Here is a 19,975-nt window from a genome sequence, read left to right as displayed (position 1 = left end):
TATTAGCACTGCTCTCCACTGTCCATTTAAGTATAGCGCTAAAACATTCAACTTGAAATCGACATAACAGTGGCCATGTTTGTCAGGTTGTTATGATTATTTTTTGTACATTTCGATGTGAAAACACACTGCACATGTATCCAAATATACACACACAAAAAATGCGGACATCCAACTAATTCTGGTTTCACAAGCACAAGTAAGTTTTTCCTGTTCTGTGCTTTGACGTTGGAAATTATTCTTTTTTTGGAAAGCGGGTCAAAATTCTGCTCACCTGCTGGCTCTCAAAGGTCCAGGTACTGTCAGGTAAAGAGGCGTCCAGGACACTGATAACCTCTTTAAAGTCAGTGGTGCTGCTAGGCTTGACCAAAGTGAAATCACTGTACTCCGACATCGGAGACATGCACGACCTGAAGGAGTGACTCTGAGACATGACGTCACCTCCCAGAACCTCCACGTACTTGATAGGTCCGTCGGTATTGAGCTGAATTTGCAGATTTCTATTGGTCTTCTTGTTCTCGTCGGAGTGTGTCCGCCTCACGCAGCAAGTAGCGCCGCTCGCGCTGCTCCGCATGCATTTGACGGCCAAGGTGAGCAAAGTGAGCAGAGACAGCACGGACACTGAGGCCAGAGACACGATCAGATAAAGCGTGATTGTGCCGCCTTTCTTGCCTGGCTCGGGCGCCTTGTGTCTCAGCTCCGAGACGGGTTCTCTCACGCCGTCCTCCACCAGGATGGACAGCGTGACGGTGGCCGACTGGACTGGTTCCCCGTCATCCTTGACCTCTACGATCACCCTCTGAGAGGAGTCGTCGTGGTCCGACACGGCACGTTTAGTCCTCACCTCTCCCGTGTACAAATTGAGCGTGAACAGAGAGGTGTCCGTGGCCTCCGCTACTTTGTACGAGACCCACGCGTTGTGGCCCGAGTCGGCGTCCACGGCCGTCAACTTGGTGAGCAGGTGGCCCGCCTTGGCCGAGCGGGGCACTCTCAGGTGGGTGGCAGCGTGAGGGGAGGGGTATATGACGGCGGGGGCGTTGTCGTTCTGGTCCAGGATGAAAACATGGACGGTGGCGCTACTGCTGAGCGAAGGTGAGCCCTGGTCCTTTGCTTCAACTACAACTTGAAACACTTTGACTTTCTCGTAGTCAAACGAGTGCATGCTGTAGATGCTGCCGTTCTCGGAGTTCACGTAAACGTACGACGACACGGACACGTCATGCACTTTAGAGTCAACAATAGAATACGACAATTTGGCGTTTGTACCGGCATCCGGGTCACTTGCAGACACTGAGTATAATATAGAGCCTGCGACTCCGTTCTCCTTCAAATAAACATTATACGAGCTCTGAGAGAATTGAGGAGGGTTGTCATTAACATCAGTGATGTCCACAGCTATTATTTTCTTACTAGAGAGAGGAGGAGAGCCTGCATCAGTGGCTGTGATCTCAATGTTGTACACAGACATACTCTCTCGGTCTAAAGCGCCACTTGTAACAACTTCATAATTTTTGGAGAAAGATGGTTTGAGGGAGAACGGTGTACCCTTGTTAAGATGTAAAGTTACTTTACTATTATTGCCAGAGTCAATGTCTTTCACACTAATCAAAGCCACTACTGTGCCAAATGGAGCATCTTCTTGTACAGGACTGGGTTTAGAAGTCAGAACAATTTCGGGAGAATTATCATTTATGTCTTCTATATTAAGCTGCAGTCGACAGTGCCCTTCCATTTCAGGTACACCTTTGTCCTTTGCAGTTAAATCAATCAGATAATACGGGGATTTTTCATAGTCCAATTCACCCTTTAAAATTATTTGCCCATTTTTTTCATCAATGTCAAATATTGCTAAAACAGTTTCTGGAGTACGAGGGCCAAAAGAATATTTAATTTCACCGTTAAAACCATGATCACTATCCGTAGCTTTTACTTTCAATACATATGTTCCCTTTGTGCTATTTTCCTTCAAGGAAACTTTGTACTCCTTTTCATCAAAAATAGGAACATTATCGTTAATATCAAGCACATCGATTATAATTTTACATGTTCCGGATTTTACAGGGTTACCTCCATCCAGCGCCGTTAAAAGCAACTGGTGAATAGACATATTTTCCCGGTCCAATGATTTTTCTAATATTAATTCTGGGGCACTCATACCATTTTTTTCGTTTTTAAATTTTAAAGAGAAATATTCGTTTTTGTTTAGTGTGTAACTTTTCAAAGAATTACCAACAACATCAGGATCATCTGCAGTCTCCAAAGGAAAACGTGTACCTACTGCAACGGATTCTGGTATTTTAAGGTTTATTTCTTGCGACGGAAAACGAGGGGAATTGTCGTTAATATCCTTAATTTCTATTTCAATTCGATGCGACCGCAAAGGGTTTTCAACCACTACTTGTAGAGGCAGCACGCAGGTGGCGCTTTGTCCGCATAATGCCTCTCTGTCTATCCTGTCGCTGACCAGCAGCTCGCCCTTCCCCGCATCCACGCTGAAATACTGCTTACCAGCCTCAGAAGCGACACGCAGCTTGCGCTCAAATATTTCAGACAGCCCCAAAGACAGATCTTTTGCCAAATTTCCCACCACCGAACCTTTCTTGAGCTCCTCTGGGATGATGTAACGAATCTGAGCAGTCACTGTAGTCCACAAGAGAAAATGCCACAAAAGAGCCTGCCATCGCCAGTCTCGGCATCCTATTGTCTTTGTCATCCTTGCTCCGTTATAACGCAACCATCCTCATCAGCATCCTCTTCACGGCAATTGTAAAATCCACACAAAAGGGGGATATTTCCACAATAAACACCTCAAGCCATATGAGCAGAACTACTGATTTCGATTTGTTTAAATGGTTAAGAAAATATACAGCGGATTCCTTTCTGTCTGTGCTCCAGCGCAGTGCATTCTGCGTGTTCGTATGAGCTACGTGGGGGCTGGGACCGGATTGCTTTGTACAGTCTTCAATTCTATTGGTTTACTGCCTGCGCTTCCACCGGCCAATGAGAAAGAAGCTGATCTCCATTGCGTCTTAAAGTCATACCATCGCTTCACTTCCCTGGAGTTTTAATCATTTCAGTGTGACATACAGACAACTGTTTGCCGCACTCAACACAACATAAATGACAATTCTATAAGAAATCTAAAGTGCAAATAATCCTAATAATAATCCTGATAATAATCCTGATAATAATATTGATAGTAATAATAATAATAATAATAATAATAATAATAATAATATAACAACTACTACTACTAGGACCAATCATAATAATAATAATTTAGAAAACTATACAGTATTTTGTAATAACAGTAATCATTTGTTTAATGAAAAAAAACAAAGTTAAATCATGACCCAAGTATTTTTTTTGTAAGCCGCTGTCCACACTCAAGGTGCTGGGTTTGATCAGGCATTTTCTGAGTAACATATAGGTCATCATGTGGTGCTTTAACACGTCCCCTAGATGACTTTATCCCAAAGTCACAATTAAACACTTGATTAACGCGCTGCTTTTTGAGACATTGTAGTCTTTGAGTTTTAAAAATATTTGGAATGGTAACTTGAGCTTTCAGTGTGTTTGAAAATAGGTGCCGATGTTGTGATACTGGTTGAACGAATTCAGTTTCGTTTAATTAATATTTTGAAAGATATGTTAACTCATTTCAATGCCCAAAAAAAATTAATAAAAGTAAAAAAAAAAAAGAAGGGGGGGGGGGGACTTGCACAATGAAAGCGGCAAAATACATAGGATGTATTTGTTAACATATCATAGAGAGACAGACACCGAGAACGGTACATTATGCTTGTATAGCTTGAAGCTCATATTATAATAAAATTAAACCGTTTTCGTTTCCTGGAAAAAACTTTTTTTATTTTTATTCAGATAGAAGGTTTTGTTGTTTGGCCGACGATTAACGTTATTGTCTGTATTGAAAGCCTATGAATACTGATAAAAAGTTATGTTAATTGTTGTTCAATAATAATGCAACTGTATATTGAGCCATTGTGTATTATTGTAGCTACAGCATGTCGATCCGCTTGGTAGACCTATTGCACATAAAATATTCTTATATTGTTAGATGGTTCATACTAAAATACCTAAAAGTAAATTCTAGTGTATGCCTTGTTAATGGTCAATATAGTTTTGATAAATAAATAGATAAATAAATAGATAAATAAATAAATAAATAAATAAATAAATAAAATCTCCCCCAAATCACACTGTTGGATTGTTTCTGTGTAACATTTATGAAACCGTTTCTGACGTAAACACAATATACTGGACTAATAGCTATGTAAGAAAGCAAATAAATGAATAAATAAATAAATAAATAAAAACCCTGTATATAACTGAAAGATTCATTCGAACACCGTCCATCCTCCCATAAACAACTGCGCGATTGAAGTCGCTGTCCGCTGCTGTGGTGCTGATGTTTTTTCAGCGTAACCGCTGTAACGCCATCCATCCTATTCTGGGTAAAAAAAAACTTATTGCAAATGCAACTTTAAGATATTTCAACTTTCAAAAACTGAACGTCAGCGCTCAAATATAATTAGTTAATAAGTGATTGTGTAAGCAGCCGAACTTGAAGAATGAATCACAAATAGTTACATAACAATTGTGACAAGGTGTGCAGTCCGAGGAGACAGAGTACTGCAATTTGTCCTTGAGTTTAAACAAAAGCAGCGCTCACCTGCTGGCTCTCAAAGGTCCAGGTACTGTCAGGCAAAGAAGCATCGAGGACGCTGATGACCTCCTTAAAGTCAGTGGTGCTGCTGGGCTTGACCAAAGTGAAATCACTGTACTCCGACATGGGAGACATGCACGACCTGAAGGAGTGACTCTGAGACATGACGTCACCTCCCAGAACCTCCACGTACTTGATAGGTCCGTCGGTGTTAAGCTGAATTTGCAGATTTCTATTGGGCTTCTTGTACTCGTCGGAGTGTGTCCGCCTCACGCAACAAGTAGTGCCGCTCGCGCTGCTCCTCATGCATTTGACGGCCAAGACGAGCAAAGTGAGCAGAGACAGCACGGACACCGAGGCCAGAGACACAATCAGATAAAACGTGATTGTGCCCCCTTTCTTGCCGGAATCGGGCGCCTTTTGTCTCAGCTCCGAGACGGGTTCACTCACACCGTCCTCCAGCAGGATGGACAGCGTGACAGTGGCCGACTGGGCTGGTTCCCCGTCGTCCTTGACCTCTACGATCAGTCTCTGAGAGGAGTCGTCGTGCTCGGACACGGAACGCTTAGTCCTCACCTCCCCCGTGTACAAATTAAGCGTGAACAGAGAGGTGTCTGTGGCCTCTGCCACTTTGTACGAGACCCACGCGTTGTGGCCCGAGTCGGCGTCCACGGCCGTCAGCTTGGTGAGCAGGTGGCCAGACTTGGCCGAGCGGGGCACCCTCAGGTGAGTAGCGGCGTGAGGAGAGGGGTATATGATGGCGGGGGCATTGTCGTTCTGGTCCAGGATGAAAACATGGACGGTGGCGCTACTGCTGAGTGAAGGCGAGCCCTGGTCCTTTGCCTCAACCACAACTTGAAACACCTTGACTTTCTCGTAGTCGAAAGAGTGCATGCTGTAGATGCTACCATTCTCGGAGTTCACGTAAACGTATGACGATACTGACACGTCGTGCACTTTAGAGTCCACAATAGAGTAAGACACTTTAGCGTTTTCACCTGCATCCGGGTCACTTGCAGACACCGAGTACAATATAGAGCCTGCTACTCCGTTCTCTTTTAAATAAACATTATACGAGGTCTGAGAGAATTGAGGAGGGTTGTCATTAACATCAGTGATGCTGACACTGATCACTTTCTTACTCGAGAGGGGAGGAGAGCCTGCATCAGTGGCTGTTATTTCTATGTTGTACACAGACACACTCTCTCGGTCTAAAGCACCACTAGTCACCAGCGCATAATTATTAGAAAAAGACGGTTTAAGAATAAAAGGGGACCCTCTCGGTATCTGCAACGTTACTTTGCTATTATTACCAGAATCTACATCACGTGAAGTAAGCAGAGCCACAACAGATCCGCTTGGTGCATCCTCCCGAACCGGCTGCGGTTCTGATGTGAGGATAATTTCTGGAGCATTATCATTTATATCAATAACATCAATTTGCACACGACAGTGACTCTCCATTTCAGGGATTCCTTTGTCTTTAGCAGTGACTTCAATTTTGTAGGATGAAGCTTTTTCATAATCTAAATCTCCTTTCAAAAAAATTTCCCCCGTTTGCAAGTTTAATTTAAACACAGACAACACAGAATCGGGTGTGCGAGTGCTAAAAAAATATTCTACCTCTCCGTTTTGTCCCTCGTCTGCATCAGTCGCAGTAATTTTAAGTACAAACGCATCTTTTGCCACGTTCTCTTGTAAGGACGCTTTATATACATTTTTGTCAAAAACGGGGAAGTTGTCATTATTGTCAAGCACTATAACAGTAATTTGTGTAGTACCAGACATAACTGGATTCCCTCCGTCTAAAGCAGTCAGTAGGAGCTGATGAGAAGATTTCCTTTCTCTATCCAGTGGTTTTTGTAACACTAACTCAGGAACTAATTTACCATCCTCTACCTCCTTCATTTTTAATGTGAAACAATCATTTTTAGCCAAAGTATACGTTTTTACTGAATTACTTCCAACATCTAAATCCTCCGCACTTTCCAGCGGGAAACGAGTCCCCACTAAGGCTAATTCCGCTATTTTTAATGAGAATTCATTCGTGTGAAAAAGAGGTGAATTGTCGTTAATGTCTCTTATTTCCACTTCAATTCGATGCAATTGTAAGGGATTTTCTAGAACGACCTGCAGAGGAAGCAAGCAGGTGGCGCTTTGTCCGCATAAAGCCTCTCTGTCTATCCTGTCGCTGACCAGCAGTTCGCCCTTCCCCGCATCCACGCTGAAATACTGCTTACCAGCCTCAGCGGCGACACGCAGCTTGCGCTCAAATATCTCAGAAAGCTCCAAAGACAGATCTTTTGCCAAATTTCCCACCACCGAACCTTTTTTGAGCTCCTCTGGAATGCTGTAACGAGTCTGAGCAGCACCCACTGTCGTCCACAAGAGAAAATGCCATAATAGAGCCCGCCATCGCCAGTCTCGGCATCCTATTGTCTTTGTCATCCTTGCTCCGTTATAATGCAAACATCCTCATCAGCATCACGACAATTGGTCCATCCATGCAAACAGGGATATTTCCAAAGTGAACAGCTCAAGCCATCTGAGCAAAACAACACATTTATATCCGTTTGAATGTTAAAAATTACGAGCTGATTCCTTTCTGTCTGTGCCGCAGCTCAGTGCTTTCTTGTGTTAATGAGACGTAGCTGTGTGGGGGTAGGGACAAGATTGCTTTGTACAGTCTTCAATTCTATTGGTTCACGGCTGCATTTCCACCCGCCAATCTGGAGCCAGCTGATCGACATTCTCTCTTAAAGTCACAGTATTATCTCTCTGAAAGCAGTAATATGATGTTTTTGTTGCACTTAGAAGAACAAATGTTTTTTATTGACCCCCAGCACTGTCCAAATTTAACTATATTTGGTTGTTTTCAATGGCCTTTTCACTTTCAAAAAGAAATTAATCTAGTCTCACTTTACACCAGTAGGTGGCGGTAGTACGCCATAAATGACAAAAGCTGCTTTCACCGATACCGCCTTGAGACAGAAGTATGTAAAATAAAATTTTCCCCAACACGTAAGGGTTATTAAAACTGAATCTAAGTCATATATTTTAGACAAAATGTCAATCCAATGGGAAGTATAAAAAAAATTCTGAAAATCTTCGTTTTAATTCAACAGATTCTTGACGCAAATGTCGCTGACCATGGTGCTGAACACTTTCTATGTAAGGAATTCGAGCGACTGACATACAGAAGGCTGAATACGCTTTGCGGGATTTTAATTTACCACTTACCATAATAAAGACTATTTATATTCTTAAAATGTAGATGAACATAGCCTGTTTTAGAGCCAAAATCATTTAAAATGTTGGAAAGAGATTATGGGGAAACTACTATTTTTAAACCAAACACTCCGTTCAGGTACATTTCAAAGTTCTATACATCATTTTGTTTTATTGTTTCTACGAGGAGCCGAATGCAGCTAAGTAAAAACAAAAATTATTCCCAGTGACTTTTTTTTTCCTTCCAATAATTAGTCCTGTGGTGACGGATATTGCAAAGTCCCGCCCTCACTGTTGTGCCCTATACTGTTTCTTTGTGTGCATTTTGATTTAGCTCATATTTACATTTGTTTCTGGGATTCAGACCATTAGTTGTGATAGCAAATACGTAAAATAAACTTACCTTCAGCCACCTAATGCAATTGATTGATGTCATAAAAAATAGAGCCAAAATTTGCATCTCATGCTGGACAAAGAGCAAACGTTAAGGGGACCTTTACAATAAAAACCTCAGCACACCTCAGGTTTGTTAAAACAGTAACTATGACCTGACAGTAACAGGTTTTAAAGACTCAAATAGAAGCAAATTTGGGGTTTTATGTTTGTGACATGGCTTTTAAATATGAGAATAGTGTCAATATGATGGGTTTAAAATGATTATTTACTTGGTTCTTATTTATGGTTTCAAATTAGAGTCAAAACATGGTTATAGACAAAGATGATTTTTTTTCACAACTCAATGAAAATTTTGGGAAATATGGAAAAAAAAAAAATGTTTTTTTTGTGGGGTGGGAAGCAAGTCGCACATTACACCCTAAAACAAACTATTTTATCTCATCATCATTTTGCTATGCCTCAATCCGAAGCCACCATTTGGTTTACCATTTGGTCTTAAATGTAAGTTATTCACCTGAAATGTGTTTGCAGTTCATGCATTTAAATAGCATTGCAATGTGAATACAGCACCCAAGAGGCTGAGTAGCAAACGGAAAAGCTGGTCCACTAACAACTGAATACAAACAGTGACAAAATGTGCATGACAAGAAGTCACTTGTACAAGTTGTCCTTGAGGTCAAACAAAAGTAGTGCTCACCTGCTGGCTCTCAAAAGTCCAGGTGCTGTCAGGTAAAGAAGCATCCAGGACGCTGATGACCTCCTTAAAGTCAGTGGTGCTGCTGGGCTTGACCAAAGTGAAATCACTGTATTCCGACATGGGAGACATGCACGACCTGAAGGAGTGACTCTGGGACATGACGTCACCTCCCAGAACCTCCACGTATTTGATAGGTCCGTCGGTGTTGAGCTGAATTTGCAGATTTCTGTTGGGCTTCTTGTTCTCATCGGAGTATGTCCGCCTCATGCAGCAAGTAGCGCCGCTCGCGCTGCTCCTCATGCATTTGACGGCCAAGACGAGCAAAGTGAGCAGAGACAGCACGGACACCGAGGCCAGAGACACAATCAGATAAAGCGTGATTGTGCCGCCTTTCTTGCTGGGCTCGGACGCCTTGTGTCTCAGCTCCGAGACGGGCTCGCTCAAGCTGTCCTCCAGCAGGATGGACAGCGTGACGGTGGCCGACTGGGCCGGTTCCCCGTCGTCCTTGACCTCTACGATCAGCCTCTGAGAGGAGTCGTCGTGGTCGGACACGGCACGTTTAGTCCTCACCTCCCCCGTGTACAAATTGAGTGTGAACAGAGAGGCATCCGTGGCCTCAGCCACTTTGTACGAAACCCACGCGTTGTGGCCCGAGTCGGCGTCTACGGCCGTCAACTTGGTGAGCAGGTGGCCAGACTTGGCCGAGCGGGGTACCCTCAGGTGGGAGGCGGCGTGAGGGGAGGGGTATATGACGGTGGGGGTGTTGTCGTTCTGGTCCAGGATGAAAACATGGACGGTGGCGCTACTGCTGAGTGAAGGCGAGCCCTGGTCCTTTGCCTCAACCACAACTTGAAACACTTTGACTTTCTCGTAGTCGAACGAGTGCATGCTGTAGATGCTGCCGTTCTCAGAGTTCACGTAAACGTACGATGACACGGACACGTCGTGCACTTTAGAGTCCATAATAGAATAAGACAATTTGGCGTTTTCACCGGCATCCGGGTCACTTGCGGACACCGAGTACAATATAGAGCCTGCCACTCCGTTTTCCTTTAAATAAACATTATACGAGCTCTGAGAGAATTGAGGAGAGTTGTCATTAACATCAGTGATGCTGACAGCTACCATTTTCTTACTCGAGAGAGGAGGAGAGCCCGCATCAGAGGCTGTAATCTCAATGTTGTACTCAGAGACACTCTCTCGGTCTAAAGCTCCACTGGTGACCAGCACGTAATTATTAGAAAATGATGGTTTAAGAGTAAAAGGTGGGCCCTTGGGAAGATTCAAAGTCACTTCTCCATTTTTGCCAGAGTCAGGGTCACGTACACTCAGCAAAGCTACAACCGTTCCAATTGAAGAGTCCTCTGGTACCAAACTCGATTCAGATGTCAATAATATTTCTGGTGCATTGTCATTTACATCTAACACATCAACATGTACACTGCACCGACCTTCCATTGTTGGGAAGCCTTTATCTTTTGCAGTAATTTCAATTCGATAAGAGGACTGTTGTTCATGATCCAAATTATTTTTTATTAATATATCTCCACTATTAGGGTCAATGTGAAACAATGCCAGCACTGATGGTGGTGTGTGTATTCCGAGAGAGTACTCTACTTCACCATTTGGACCATCATCTATGTCTGTCGCATGTGTTGTAATGACAAAAGAGCCATTTGGGCTGTTTTCTTGGATGGATATTTTATATGATTTATGATCAAACAAAGGAACATTGTCATTAAAGTCAAGAACTTTTATTCTAATTTTTGAAGTTCCTGATTTGACAGGGTTGCCACCATCAAGTGCTGTAAGTATTAAATTATGAACAGCTTTTTTCTCACGATCTAATGATTTATTCAACACTAATTCGGGCATTTTTCTTCCATTGTCAATGTCTCTAACTTTTAATGTAAAACATTCATCTTTGCTGAGCGTATATGTCTTTACTGTATTGCTTCCAACATCAGGGTCTTCTGCATTCTGCAGGGGAAAATTTACACCGACAACGGTGGATTCAGCTATTTCTATTACATGTTCACTTTTGAGAAAACTGGGAGCATTGTCATTGACGTCTTTTATTTCTACTTCAATTCGATGCAATTGTAAGGGATTTTCAACGACGACCTGCAGAGGGAGCACGCAGCTGGCGCTTTGTCCGCATAAAGCCTCTCTGTCTATCCTGTCGCTGACCAGCAGCTCGCCCTTCCCCGCATCCACGCTGAAATACTGCTTACCAGCCTCAGAAGCGACACGCAGCTTGCGCTCAAATATTTCAGACAGCCCCAAAGACAGATCTTTTGCCAAATTTCCCACCACCGAACCTTGTTTGAGCTCCTCAGGGATGCTGTAACGAGTCTGAGCATCCACTGTAGTCCACAAAAGAAAATGCCACAAAAGAGCTTGCCATCTCCAGTCTCTGTATCCTATTGTCTTTGTCATCCTTGCTCCGTTATAAAGCAAACATCCTCATTTACATCCTCTTCATGGCAATTTGTCCATCCACTGGGGATATTTCCATAAAAACATCTCAAGCCATCCGAGCAAAAGTAGTGAATTAAATTCGTTTCACACGAGCTGATTCCTTTCTGTCTGTGCTGAAGCGCAGTGCATTCTGTACCAGTATGAGCTGCGTGGGGGCTGGGACGAGATTGCTTTGTACAGTCTTCAATTCTATTGGTTCATGGCTTGCACGTCCACCAGCCAATCAGAAGCAAAGTGACCATCCTTCACTCTTAAAGACACAGCACATCTTCCACTTTTCAACCATTTTATGGGGTTTTGGAGAGGTATTGTGAAGATGTCATCATACAGTATGTGCCTATGTTGATGGAAATAAATTACCCTTTAAGTCACTACAAATGCAACATGAATAATCATCAATGTCTGAAATATTTAACAGACGTGTTTACATTTTAATATCAGACTGAAAAGAACCTTAGCTTTTATTCTAAAATGTGTTCAGCGTCGCTTTCCACACTTTAGGGTGCTGAATATTTTTTCTGAGAGGATTACAACACCAAACAATCTACATTTGCTGCCATCAAAGCGGATGTATTGAGTGCAAAGAACCGAGAAGGGTATAGTAAAATACAGTGACTGAAAAAATGCTCAGTTCTTAAAAAAAGGCAGTGTTTAAGATTTGTTCAAAACTACTAATAATGCAGATTAAGCGTTATATCAAGGGAAATGTGAAGTCATAATTATAAAAATTTATAAAAACAAAACAATAATTGTGTCAAAAAGTGTAAATTATCAGCATTCAAAACCAAATTCATTTGAACCACTGTTTGATGACAACTATTAAGGCAACGCAAATGAGGCAAGACGTCACCAAAAACAACATGATCAATGTATGGGGTAGTGGGCAAAATATTAAGAAATCTGAATCAAACTAAGGGAATGGAATAAAACATAAACTGTATGTAATACTGTTGAATTATTCCAATGTACACAGCAAGCATATTTGAACATACGATACTCCAACCACGATTATGATTTCAACAGTAATGAGCAAATTTCATTAATTCACTGATGCATGTCAACCAAAAGTTGTTGATCACAACTGGTTGAACAAGGACAGTAAACAAGTGTTAATGCTGAGAAGGTAGAGTGCTGCAAGTTTTCCTTGAGTGAAAACAAAAGTAGCTGCTTTATCATATAGGCTCACCTGCTGGCTTTCAAAGGTCCAAGTGCTGTCAGGCAAAGAAGCATCTAGGACGCTGATGACCTCCTTAAAGTCAGTGGTGCTGCTGGGCTTGACCAAAGTGAAATCACTGTACTCCGACATGGGAGACATGCACGACCTGAAGGAGTGACTCTGGGACATGACGTCACCTCCCAGAACCTCCACGTACTTGATAGGTCCGTCGGTGTTGAGCTGAATTTGCAGATTTCTGTTGGGCTTCTTGTCCTCGTCAAAGTGTGTCCGCCTCACACAGCAAGTAGCGCCGCTCGCGCTGCTCCTCATGCATTTGACGGCCAAGACGAGCAAAGTGAGTAGAGACAGCACGGACACAGAGGCCAGAGACACAATCAGATAGAGCGTGATTGTGCCGCCTTTCTTGCCGGAATCGGGCGCCTTGTGTCTGAGCTCCGAGATGGGCTCGCTCACACCGTCCTCCAGCAGGATGGACAGCGTGACAGTGGCCGACTGGGCCGGTTCCCCATCGTCCTTGACCTCTACGATCAGCCTCTGAGAGGAGTCGTCGTGCTCGGACACGGAGCGCTTAGTCCTCACCTCCCCCGTGTACAAAGTGAGTGTAAACAGAGAGGCATCCGTGGCCTCAGCCACTTTGTACGAGACCCACGCGTTGTGGCCCGAGTCGGCATCCACGGCCGTCAGCTTGGTGAGCAGGTGGCCCGCCTTGGCCGAGCGGGGCACCCTCAGGTGGGTGGCGGCGTGAGGGGAGGGGTATATGACGGTGGGGGTGTTGTCGTTCTGGTCCAAGATGAAAACATGGACGGTGGCGCTACTGCTGAGCGAAGGTGAGCCCTGGTCCTTTGCCTCAACCACAACTTGAAACACTTTGACTTTCTCGTAGTCGAAAGAGTGCATGCTGTAGATGCTGCCGTTCTCAGAGTTCACGTAAACGTACGACGACACGGACACGTCGTGCACTTTGGAGTCCACGATGGAGTAAGACACTTTAGCGTTTTCACCTGCATCCGGGTCACTAGCGGACACCGAGTACAATATAGAGCCTGCTACTCCGTTCTCCTTTAAATAAACATTATACGAGCTCTGAGAGAATTTAGGAGGGTTGTCATTAACATCAGTGATGCTGACAGTGATCATTTTCTTACCGGAGAGAGGTGGAGAGCCCGCATCAGTTGCTGTAATCTCAATGTTGTACACAGACACTCTCTCTCGGTCTAAAGCACCATTTGTGATTAGTGCGTAATTATTAGAAAAAGACGGTTTAAGTGAAAAAGGCAAGCCTTTAGGTAATTGTAGTGTTACTTTACTATTATTTCCAGAGTCAATGTCTTTGACACTAATCAAAGCCACCATTGTGCCACGAAGAGCATCTTCTTGTACAGGACTGGGCTTAGAAGTCAGAACAATTTCTGGAGCATTATCGTTAATGTCTTCAATATCTAACTGTAATTGACAGTGCCCTTCCATCTCAGGTACACCTTTGTCTTTAGCAGTTATGTCAATCAGATAAGATGCAAATGATTCATAGTCTAATTCTCCCTTTAAAACAATTTGTCCAGTTTTTTCATTAATTTCAAATGTTGACAAAACGTTTTCTAGGGTGCGGGACCCAAAATAATATTTAATTTCACTGTTAACGCCATCATCTGCATCTGTAGCTTTTACCCTCACTACAAATGTTCCTTTGGTGCTGTTTTCCTTTAAAGAGACAGTATACTCTTTTTCATCAAATACAGGCACATTGTCATTATTATCAAGCACATCAATTATAATTTTACACGTTCCAGATTTAACAGGGTTCCCCCCATCCAATGCTGTTAGTAATAATTGATGAGTGGACATTTTTTCCCTGTCCAGAGATTTCTCTAACATCATTTCAGGAACAGTTTTGCCATTTTTTGCCTCCTTGAATTTCAAAGAAAAATATTCGTTTTTAATTAGCGTGTATGTTTTCAGAGAATTGCCTCCAACATCAGGATCGTCTGCACTCTCTAAAGGAAAACGTGTACCCACTGCAACGGATTCTGGTATTTTAAGATTAATTACTTGTGTGGGAAAACGAGGGGAATTGTCGTTTATATCTCTGATTTCCACTTCAATTCGATGCAATTGTAAGGGATTTTCGAGAACGACCTGCAGAGGGAGCACGCAGCTGGCGCTTTGTCCGCATAAAGCCTCTCTGTCTATCCTGTCGCTGACCAGCAGCTCGCCCTTCCCCGCATCCACGCTGAAATACTGCTTACCAGCCTCAGCGGCGACACGCATCTTGCGCTCTAATATCTCAGACAGACCCAAAGACAGATCTTTAGCCAGATTTCCCACCGCCGAACCTTGTTTGAGCTCCTCTGGGATGCTGTAACGAGTCTGAGCATCCACTGTAGTCCACAAAAGAAAATGCCACAAAAGAGCCTGCCATCTCCAGTCTCTGTATCCTATTGTCTTTGTCATCCTTGCTCCGTTATAAAGCAAACATCCTCATTTTCATCCTCTTCACGGCAATTTGTCCATCCACTGGGGATATTTCCATAAAAACATCTCAAGCCATCCGAGCAAAAGTAGTGAAATAAATGCGTTTTAATGTTAAAACCACGAGCTGATTCCTTTCTGTCTGTGCTGAAGCGCAGTGAATTCTGTGTGTCAGTATGAGCTGCGTGGGGGCTGGGACGAGATTGCTTTGTACAGTCTTCAATTCTATTGGTTCATGACTTGCGCTCCCACAAGCCAATGAAAAAGAAGCTGATCCTCACTCACTCAGTCAGAGCATCCCCCTTTCAAGTGTTTTATGGGTTTTGGGGGGCAATTGTAAGGTCATTTAATAATACAAAATAATAATAATATATTATTATTATTATTATTATTATTAACTCATAACTATTAACTTAACTATTATTAACTATTAATTACTGACTATGCAACACAAATAGTTATTAAAACCGCAAATATTTAAAAGATGCATTTAATTTTCATATGAGACAATATAACTCAGCAGAAAAAAAAATAAGAGAAAAGAAACATGTGCCCACGTCTTAAGATACAGTTGCTGCTGCATTTCAGAGCCCCTATTCACTCTTTGGGGTTCTGAATTTCAAAAGGAATATCACTTAAAACGTCACACTTTTTGCAAAACAACCCATAGTTGGGTGAAAATGACACAAGTTCCTGAGTTGGTCCAATATTTAACTCAGCTGTTTTAAGGGTGTAGAAAATAACTTGTAAGACAGGAACCATTGTCAATCTAAATGAAAGGGGATAAGTTAAAAACATAATCGGAGGAAACTAAGTTGTTACTGCCATCATGATGTGAGCAGTAGAGCTAATGATACTTTTTCGTGTGTATACAAGACTGGAAGGAAGGTAATTAAACTACTATCCAAACATGGTCATGGATGATACAATCATTTGAATTTTTCACGATTCAAATCAAATTCATGCTGTGTTTAAAACACGTAGATGCTGCAGATAGGTGAAAGCCAAAAGAGTACCTAAAACAACTCCAGACCCTTTCGTGAAGCTGTTGGCAAAATGTAATGCCATCATGATTGAACTAAAAGATAATGACTGGTAAAAACGCTTCCGTGAGAGGATTTGAAGTGTGTTGTAACAGTGATTACTTGTTCCTATAGACACATGAAACGTATGCAACAGCTTACTTCATTCAGACCACAAAATGTGACTCCAACAATCTAAAGTGATAAACATATGGACACAATCAAGTAAAAATTGATTTACTGATAGTCGAAAACATAACAAGGAAAGCGAGTCACCTGCTGGCTCTCAAAGGTCCAGGTGCTGTCAGGCAAAGAAGCATCCAGGACGCTGATGACCTCCTTAAAGTCAGTGGTGCTGCTGGGCTTGACCAAAGTAAAATCACTGTATTCCGACATGGGAGACATGCACGACCTGAAGGAGTGACTCTGGGACATGACGTCACCTCCCAGAACCTCCACGTATTTGATAGGTCCGTCGGTGTTGAGCTGAATTTGCAGATTTCTGTTGGGCTTCTTGTTCTCATCGGAGTATGTCCGCCTCATGCAGCAAGTAGCGCCGCTCGCGCTGCTCCGCATGCATTTGACGGCCAAGACAAGCAAAGTGAGCAGAGACAGCACGGACACCGAGGCCAGAGACACAATCAGATAAAGCGTGATTGTGCCGCCTTTCTTGCTGGGCTCGGACGCCTTGTGTCTCAGCTCTGAGACGGGTTCACTCACACCGTCCTCCAGCAGGATGGACAGCGTGACAGTGGCCGACTGGGCTGGTTCCCCATCGTCCTTGACCTCTACGATCAGCCTCTGAGAGGCGTCGTCGTGCTCGGACACGGCACGTTTAGTCCTCACCTCCCCCGTGTACAAATTGAGTGTGAACAGAGAGGCATCCGTGGCCTCAGCCACTTTGTATGAGACCCACGCGTTGTGGCCCGAGTCGGCGTCCACGGCGGTCACCTTGGTGAGCAGATGGCCTGCCTTTGCCGAGCGGGGCACCCTCAGGTGGGTGGCAGTGTGAGGGGAGGGGTATATGACGGCGGGGGCATTGTCGTTCTGGTCCAGGATGAAAACATGGACGGTGGCGCTACTGCTGAGCGAAGGCGAGCCCTGGTCCTTTGCCTCAACCACAACTTGAAACACTTTAACTTTCTCGTAGTCGAACGAGTGCATGCTGAAGATGCTGCCGTTCTCGGAGTTCACGTAAACGTATGACGACACGGACACGTCGCGCACTTTTGAGTCCACGATAGAGTAAGACACTTTGGCATTTTCACCGGCATCCGGGTCACTTGCAGACACCGAACATAAAATATGGCCCGGAGCGCTATTTTCCTTGACATAAATAGTATAATGTGGCTGCGAGAAAACTGGTGGGTTGTCGTTTACATCTAAAAGTTTAACTATAATTATTTTTGCACTCGACAGTGGAGGTTTTCCATAATCAGTGGCACGGATCTCCACATTATATTGGTCATTTTTTTCACGATCAAGCGGCCCGTTTGTCACTAATGAGTAGTGGTTAGAAACAGGCGGATTTAATTTAAAAGGAGATTCGGGTGGCAGCCGCAACGTAACCTTGCCATTGTCTTTTGAATCGGGATCTCTTGTACTTAGGAGAGCAATAACAGTTCCAATGGCTGAATCTTCCGGCACCGGACTCGTTAGAGACGTCACAATTATTTCGGGCGCATTATCATTAACATCAATTATTTTTATTTCAACGCCACTGTGCCCCTCCATTTTTGGATTGCCTTTGTCTTTCGCTGTAATGTCAAACCTGTGTAAAGAATTAATTTCATGGTCTAAATCTCCTTTAACAGTAATATCTCCAGTAGCAGCTTCAATGTTAAATAATGATAAAATGGCCTCTGACGTTTGCTCTGCAAAACTATATTCAATTTCACCGTTTAGCCCTTCATCTGCATCCGTCGCTTTAACTTGTAATATTTGCGCGCCCGGACTCGCCTTCTCACTGACATTTGCCTCATACAGCTGCCTCTCAAATTGGGGTGCATTATCGTTATTGTCAAGCACTGTTATTGTAATTTCAGACGTGCCCGACCGGACCGGGTCGCCACCATCCACAGCCGTCAGAATGAGATGATGGACAGGCAGCCTTTCTCGATCGAGAGGCTTTTCAAGCACCAGTTCGGGGATTTTTCGTCCATCTTTTTGAGTTTTGACAGCTAATTTAAAATGGTCATTTTTACTGATAACATAAGAGCGTACAGAATTAGGGCCGACATCAGGATCTTGTGCACTTTCTAAAGGAAACCGCGCACCAGGATTGAACTGTTCTGCTATTTTTAATATTTTTTCCTTTGTGGCAAAACTCGGAGGGTTATCGTTAGTATCCAATATTTCAATCTCTACCCTATGCAATTGCAAGGGGTTGTCTATAACCAGCTCTAAAGGCAACAGACATGCCGCTCTTTGTCCGCACAGCTCCTCTCTGTCTATTCGATCAGTCACCAGCAGGTCCCCCTTCCCGAGGTCCACACTGAAATACTGCTTACCAGCCTCTGACGTTATCCGCAGTTTACGCCGATGCAGTTCAGAAACGACCAAACCTAAATCCTTGGCGAGATTCCCCACCACCGAGCCCCGTTTTAACTCCTCCGGGATGCTGTAGCGGGTCTGTCCGTCTATTGTACTCCACAAAAGGGAGAAATGATGGCACCACCAAAGCAACTGCCACGCGGGCAATTTGTGCCACATTATTCCAATGAAATACAATATATCCTGCGAAATCCTTCACAGATGATGCTCAAACAGAAAAGTCTGAAATCCAGCCAAAAAACGTCCTCGCATTTATTAGAGCAAAAGGGGATAGTCATGCTTTGTGTGCACAAAGCCCTCCCCCGGCTCGACAGTGTGGAGGCAAGTGCGATGAAGCTGCGAGGCGACAAGATCTCTTTGTACACCCTTCACTGTCATTGGTGGACACTGAGAATACGTTGAACCCAATCAGCAATGCGCTTATAGTACAATGACGTCACGCAACATGCAAGCACGCACGCAATTATTTTGCCACTGAAAAAGGTACTGAAATTGGGAATTGACATTTGTAAGAAAAAAAAATACACTAATGCATATTATAATATATATTATAATGCATTATTAACACAATCTACAAATAAAACATGTTTAAATATTGAAACGATTTAATACATTGTTTTGCTTGATTTTAATACATAGGTATTAACACATGGTTTATTATGTCAAAACGCCCTTCACAACTGTTTTATGCTATATTATTAACGAACAATACCCGTTTAAGAACATGCATTATGCATTTAACCATAATGTCAATCAATATTTGTACAAAATACAAAAATGCAGTAATGCATATTTTTTATTTTCAGCAGTGGATGCGCGATGATTTATATTATTTCTTCTGAAAACATATTTGGAAAAAATTGTAGGAAATACTCAAAATGTTATATTGACAATTATATTGAAATTATTTATTATTATATTGAAAAAAGGTTAAATTCGTATCCAGCAATACAGTAATCCCTCGTGTCGCGGATAATTGTTTCCAAGCCCACCTGCGATAGGTTGCAATCTGCGATGGAGAAAATATATTGTTACAAAAGAATTTTATGAACCTTTATTGTATTTTTAAACACTGTATTGTACTTCGAAATGCTTTTTTTTATTTTTAAACACTTTTGTAAACATTTTAAAGTCAAACAGATTTTCATACACATTCGCCCTTCATATAAATAAAGAGGAAAATGAAGAAAATTAATAAGAGTAAATTCATATATTCCTACAATATCCACGCAAGACTTTTATGAACCTTTATTGTAATTTTATACAAA

The 19,975-nt window shown here is 42.8% G+C and overlaps 2 protein-coding genes and 3 pseudogenes across 10 annotated transcripts in view; all 5 read right to left on the bottom strand.

Annotated features, from left to right (window-relative positions):
• Positions 1 to 19,975, bottom strand: part of LOC147060988 (protocadherin gamma-C5-like) — a 147,437-nt gene that overhangs the window by 16,744 nt on the left and 110,718 nt on the right. For 2 of the 8 annotated variants that reach the window (XM_085931635.1, XM_085931678.1), the window contains exon 1: positions 275 to 2,713. The exons of the other annotated variants lie outside the window; for them this stretch is intronic. In XM_085931635.1, coding sequence (XP_085787761.1) covers positions 275 to 2,713 — 2,439 coding nt within the window. Of the gene's footprint in view, positions 1 to 274; positions 2,714 to 19,975 lie in introns of those variants that run through there. 8 annotated transcript variants of the gene reach the window in all.
• Positions 4,214 to 6,661, bottom strand: LOC147061008 (protocadherin gamma-C5 pseudogene; annotated as a pseudogene). Its single transcript, XR_015068321.1, has 3 exons — positions 4,881 to 6,661; positions 4,694 to 4,799; positions 4,214 to 4,471 (listed from the first exon to the last, which is right to left on the bottom strand). The product of XR_015068321.1 is annotated as a protocadherin gamma-C5 pseudogene (transcript).
• Positions 8,988 to 11,470, bottom strand: LOC147061007 (protocadherin gamma-C5 pseudogene; annotated as a pseudogene).
• LOC147061006 (protocadherin gamma-C5 pseudogene) lies at positions 12,565 to 15,138 on the bottom strand (annotated as a pseudogene).
• Positions 16,392 to 18,866, bottom strand: LOC147061005 (protocadherin gamma-C5-like). The gene has a single exon (XM_085906573.1). The coding sequence runs from the start codon at positions 18,864 to 18,866 to the stop codon at positions 16,392 to 16,394; it is 2,475 nt and encodes an 824-aa protein (XP_085762699.1).

Source organism: Syngnathus leptorhynchus, chromosome 2 (genome assembly GCF_054491065.1).
Source record: "Syngnathus leptorhynchus isolate UIUO chromosome 2, UIUO_Slep, whole genome shotgun sequence".
In the NCBI taxonomy this organism is placed as follows: Eukaryota; Metazoa; Chordata; class Actinopteri; order Syngnathiformes; family Syngnathidae; genus Syngnathus; species Syngnathus leptorhynchus.
This window is presented reverse-complemented; position numbering and strand designations above follow the sequence as displayed.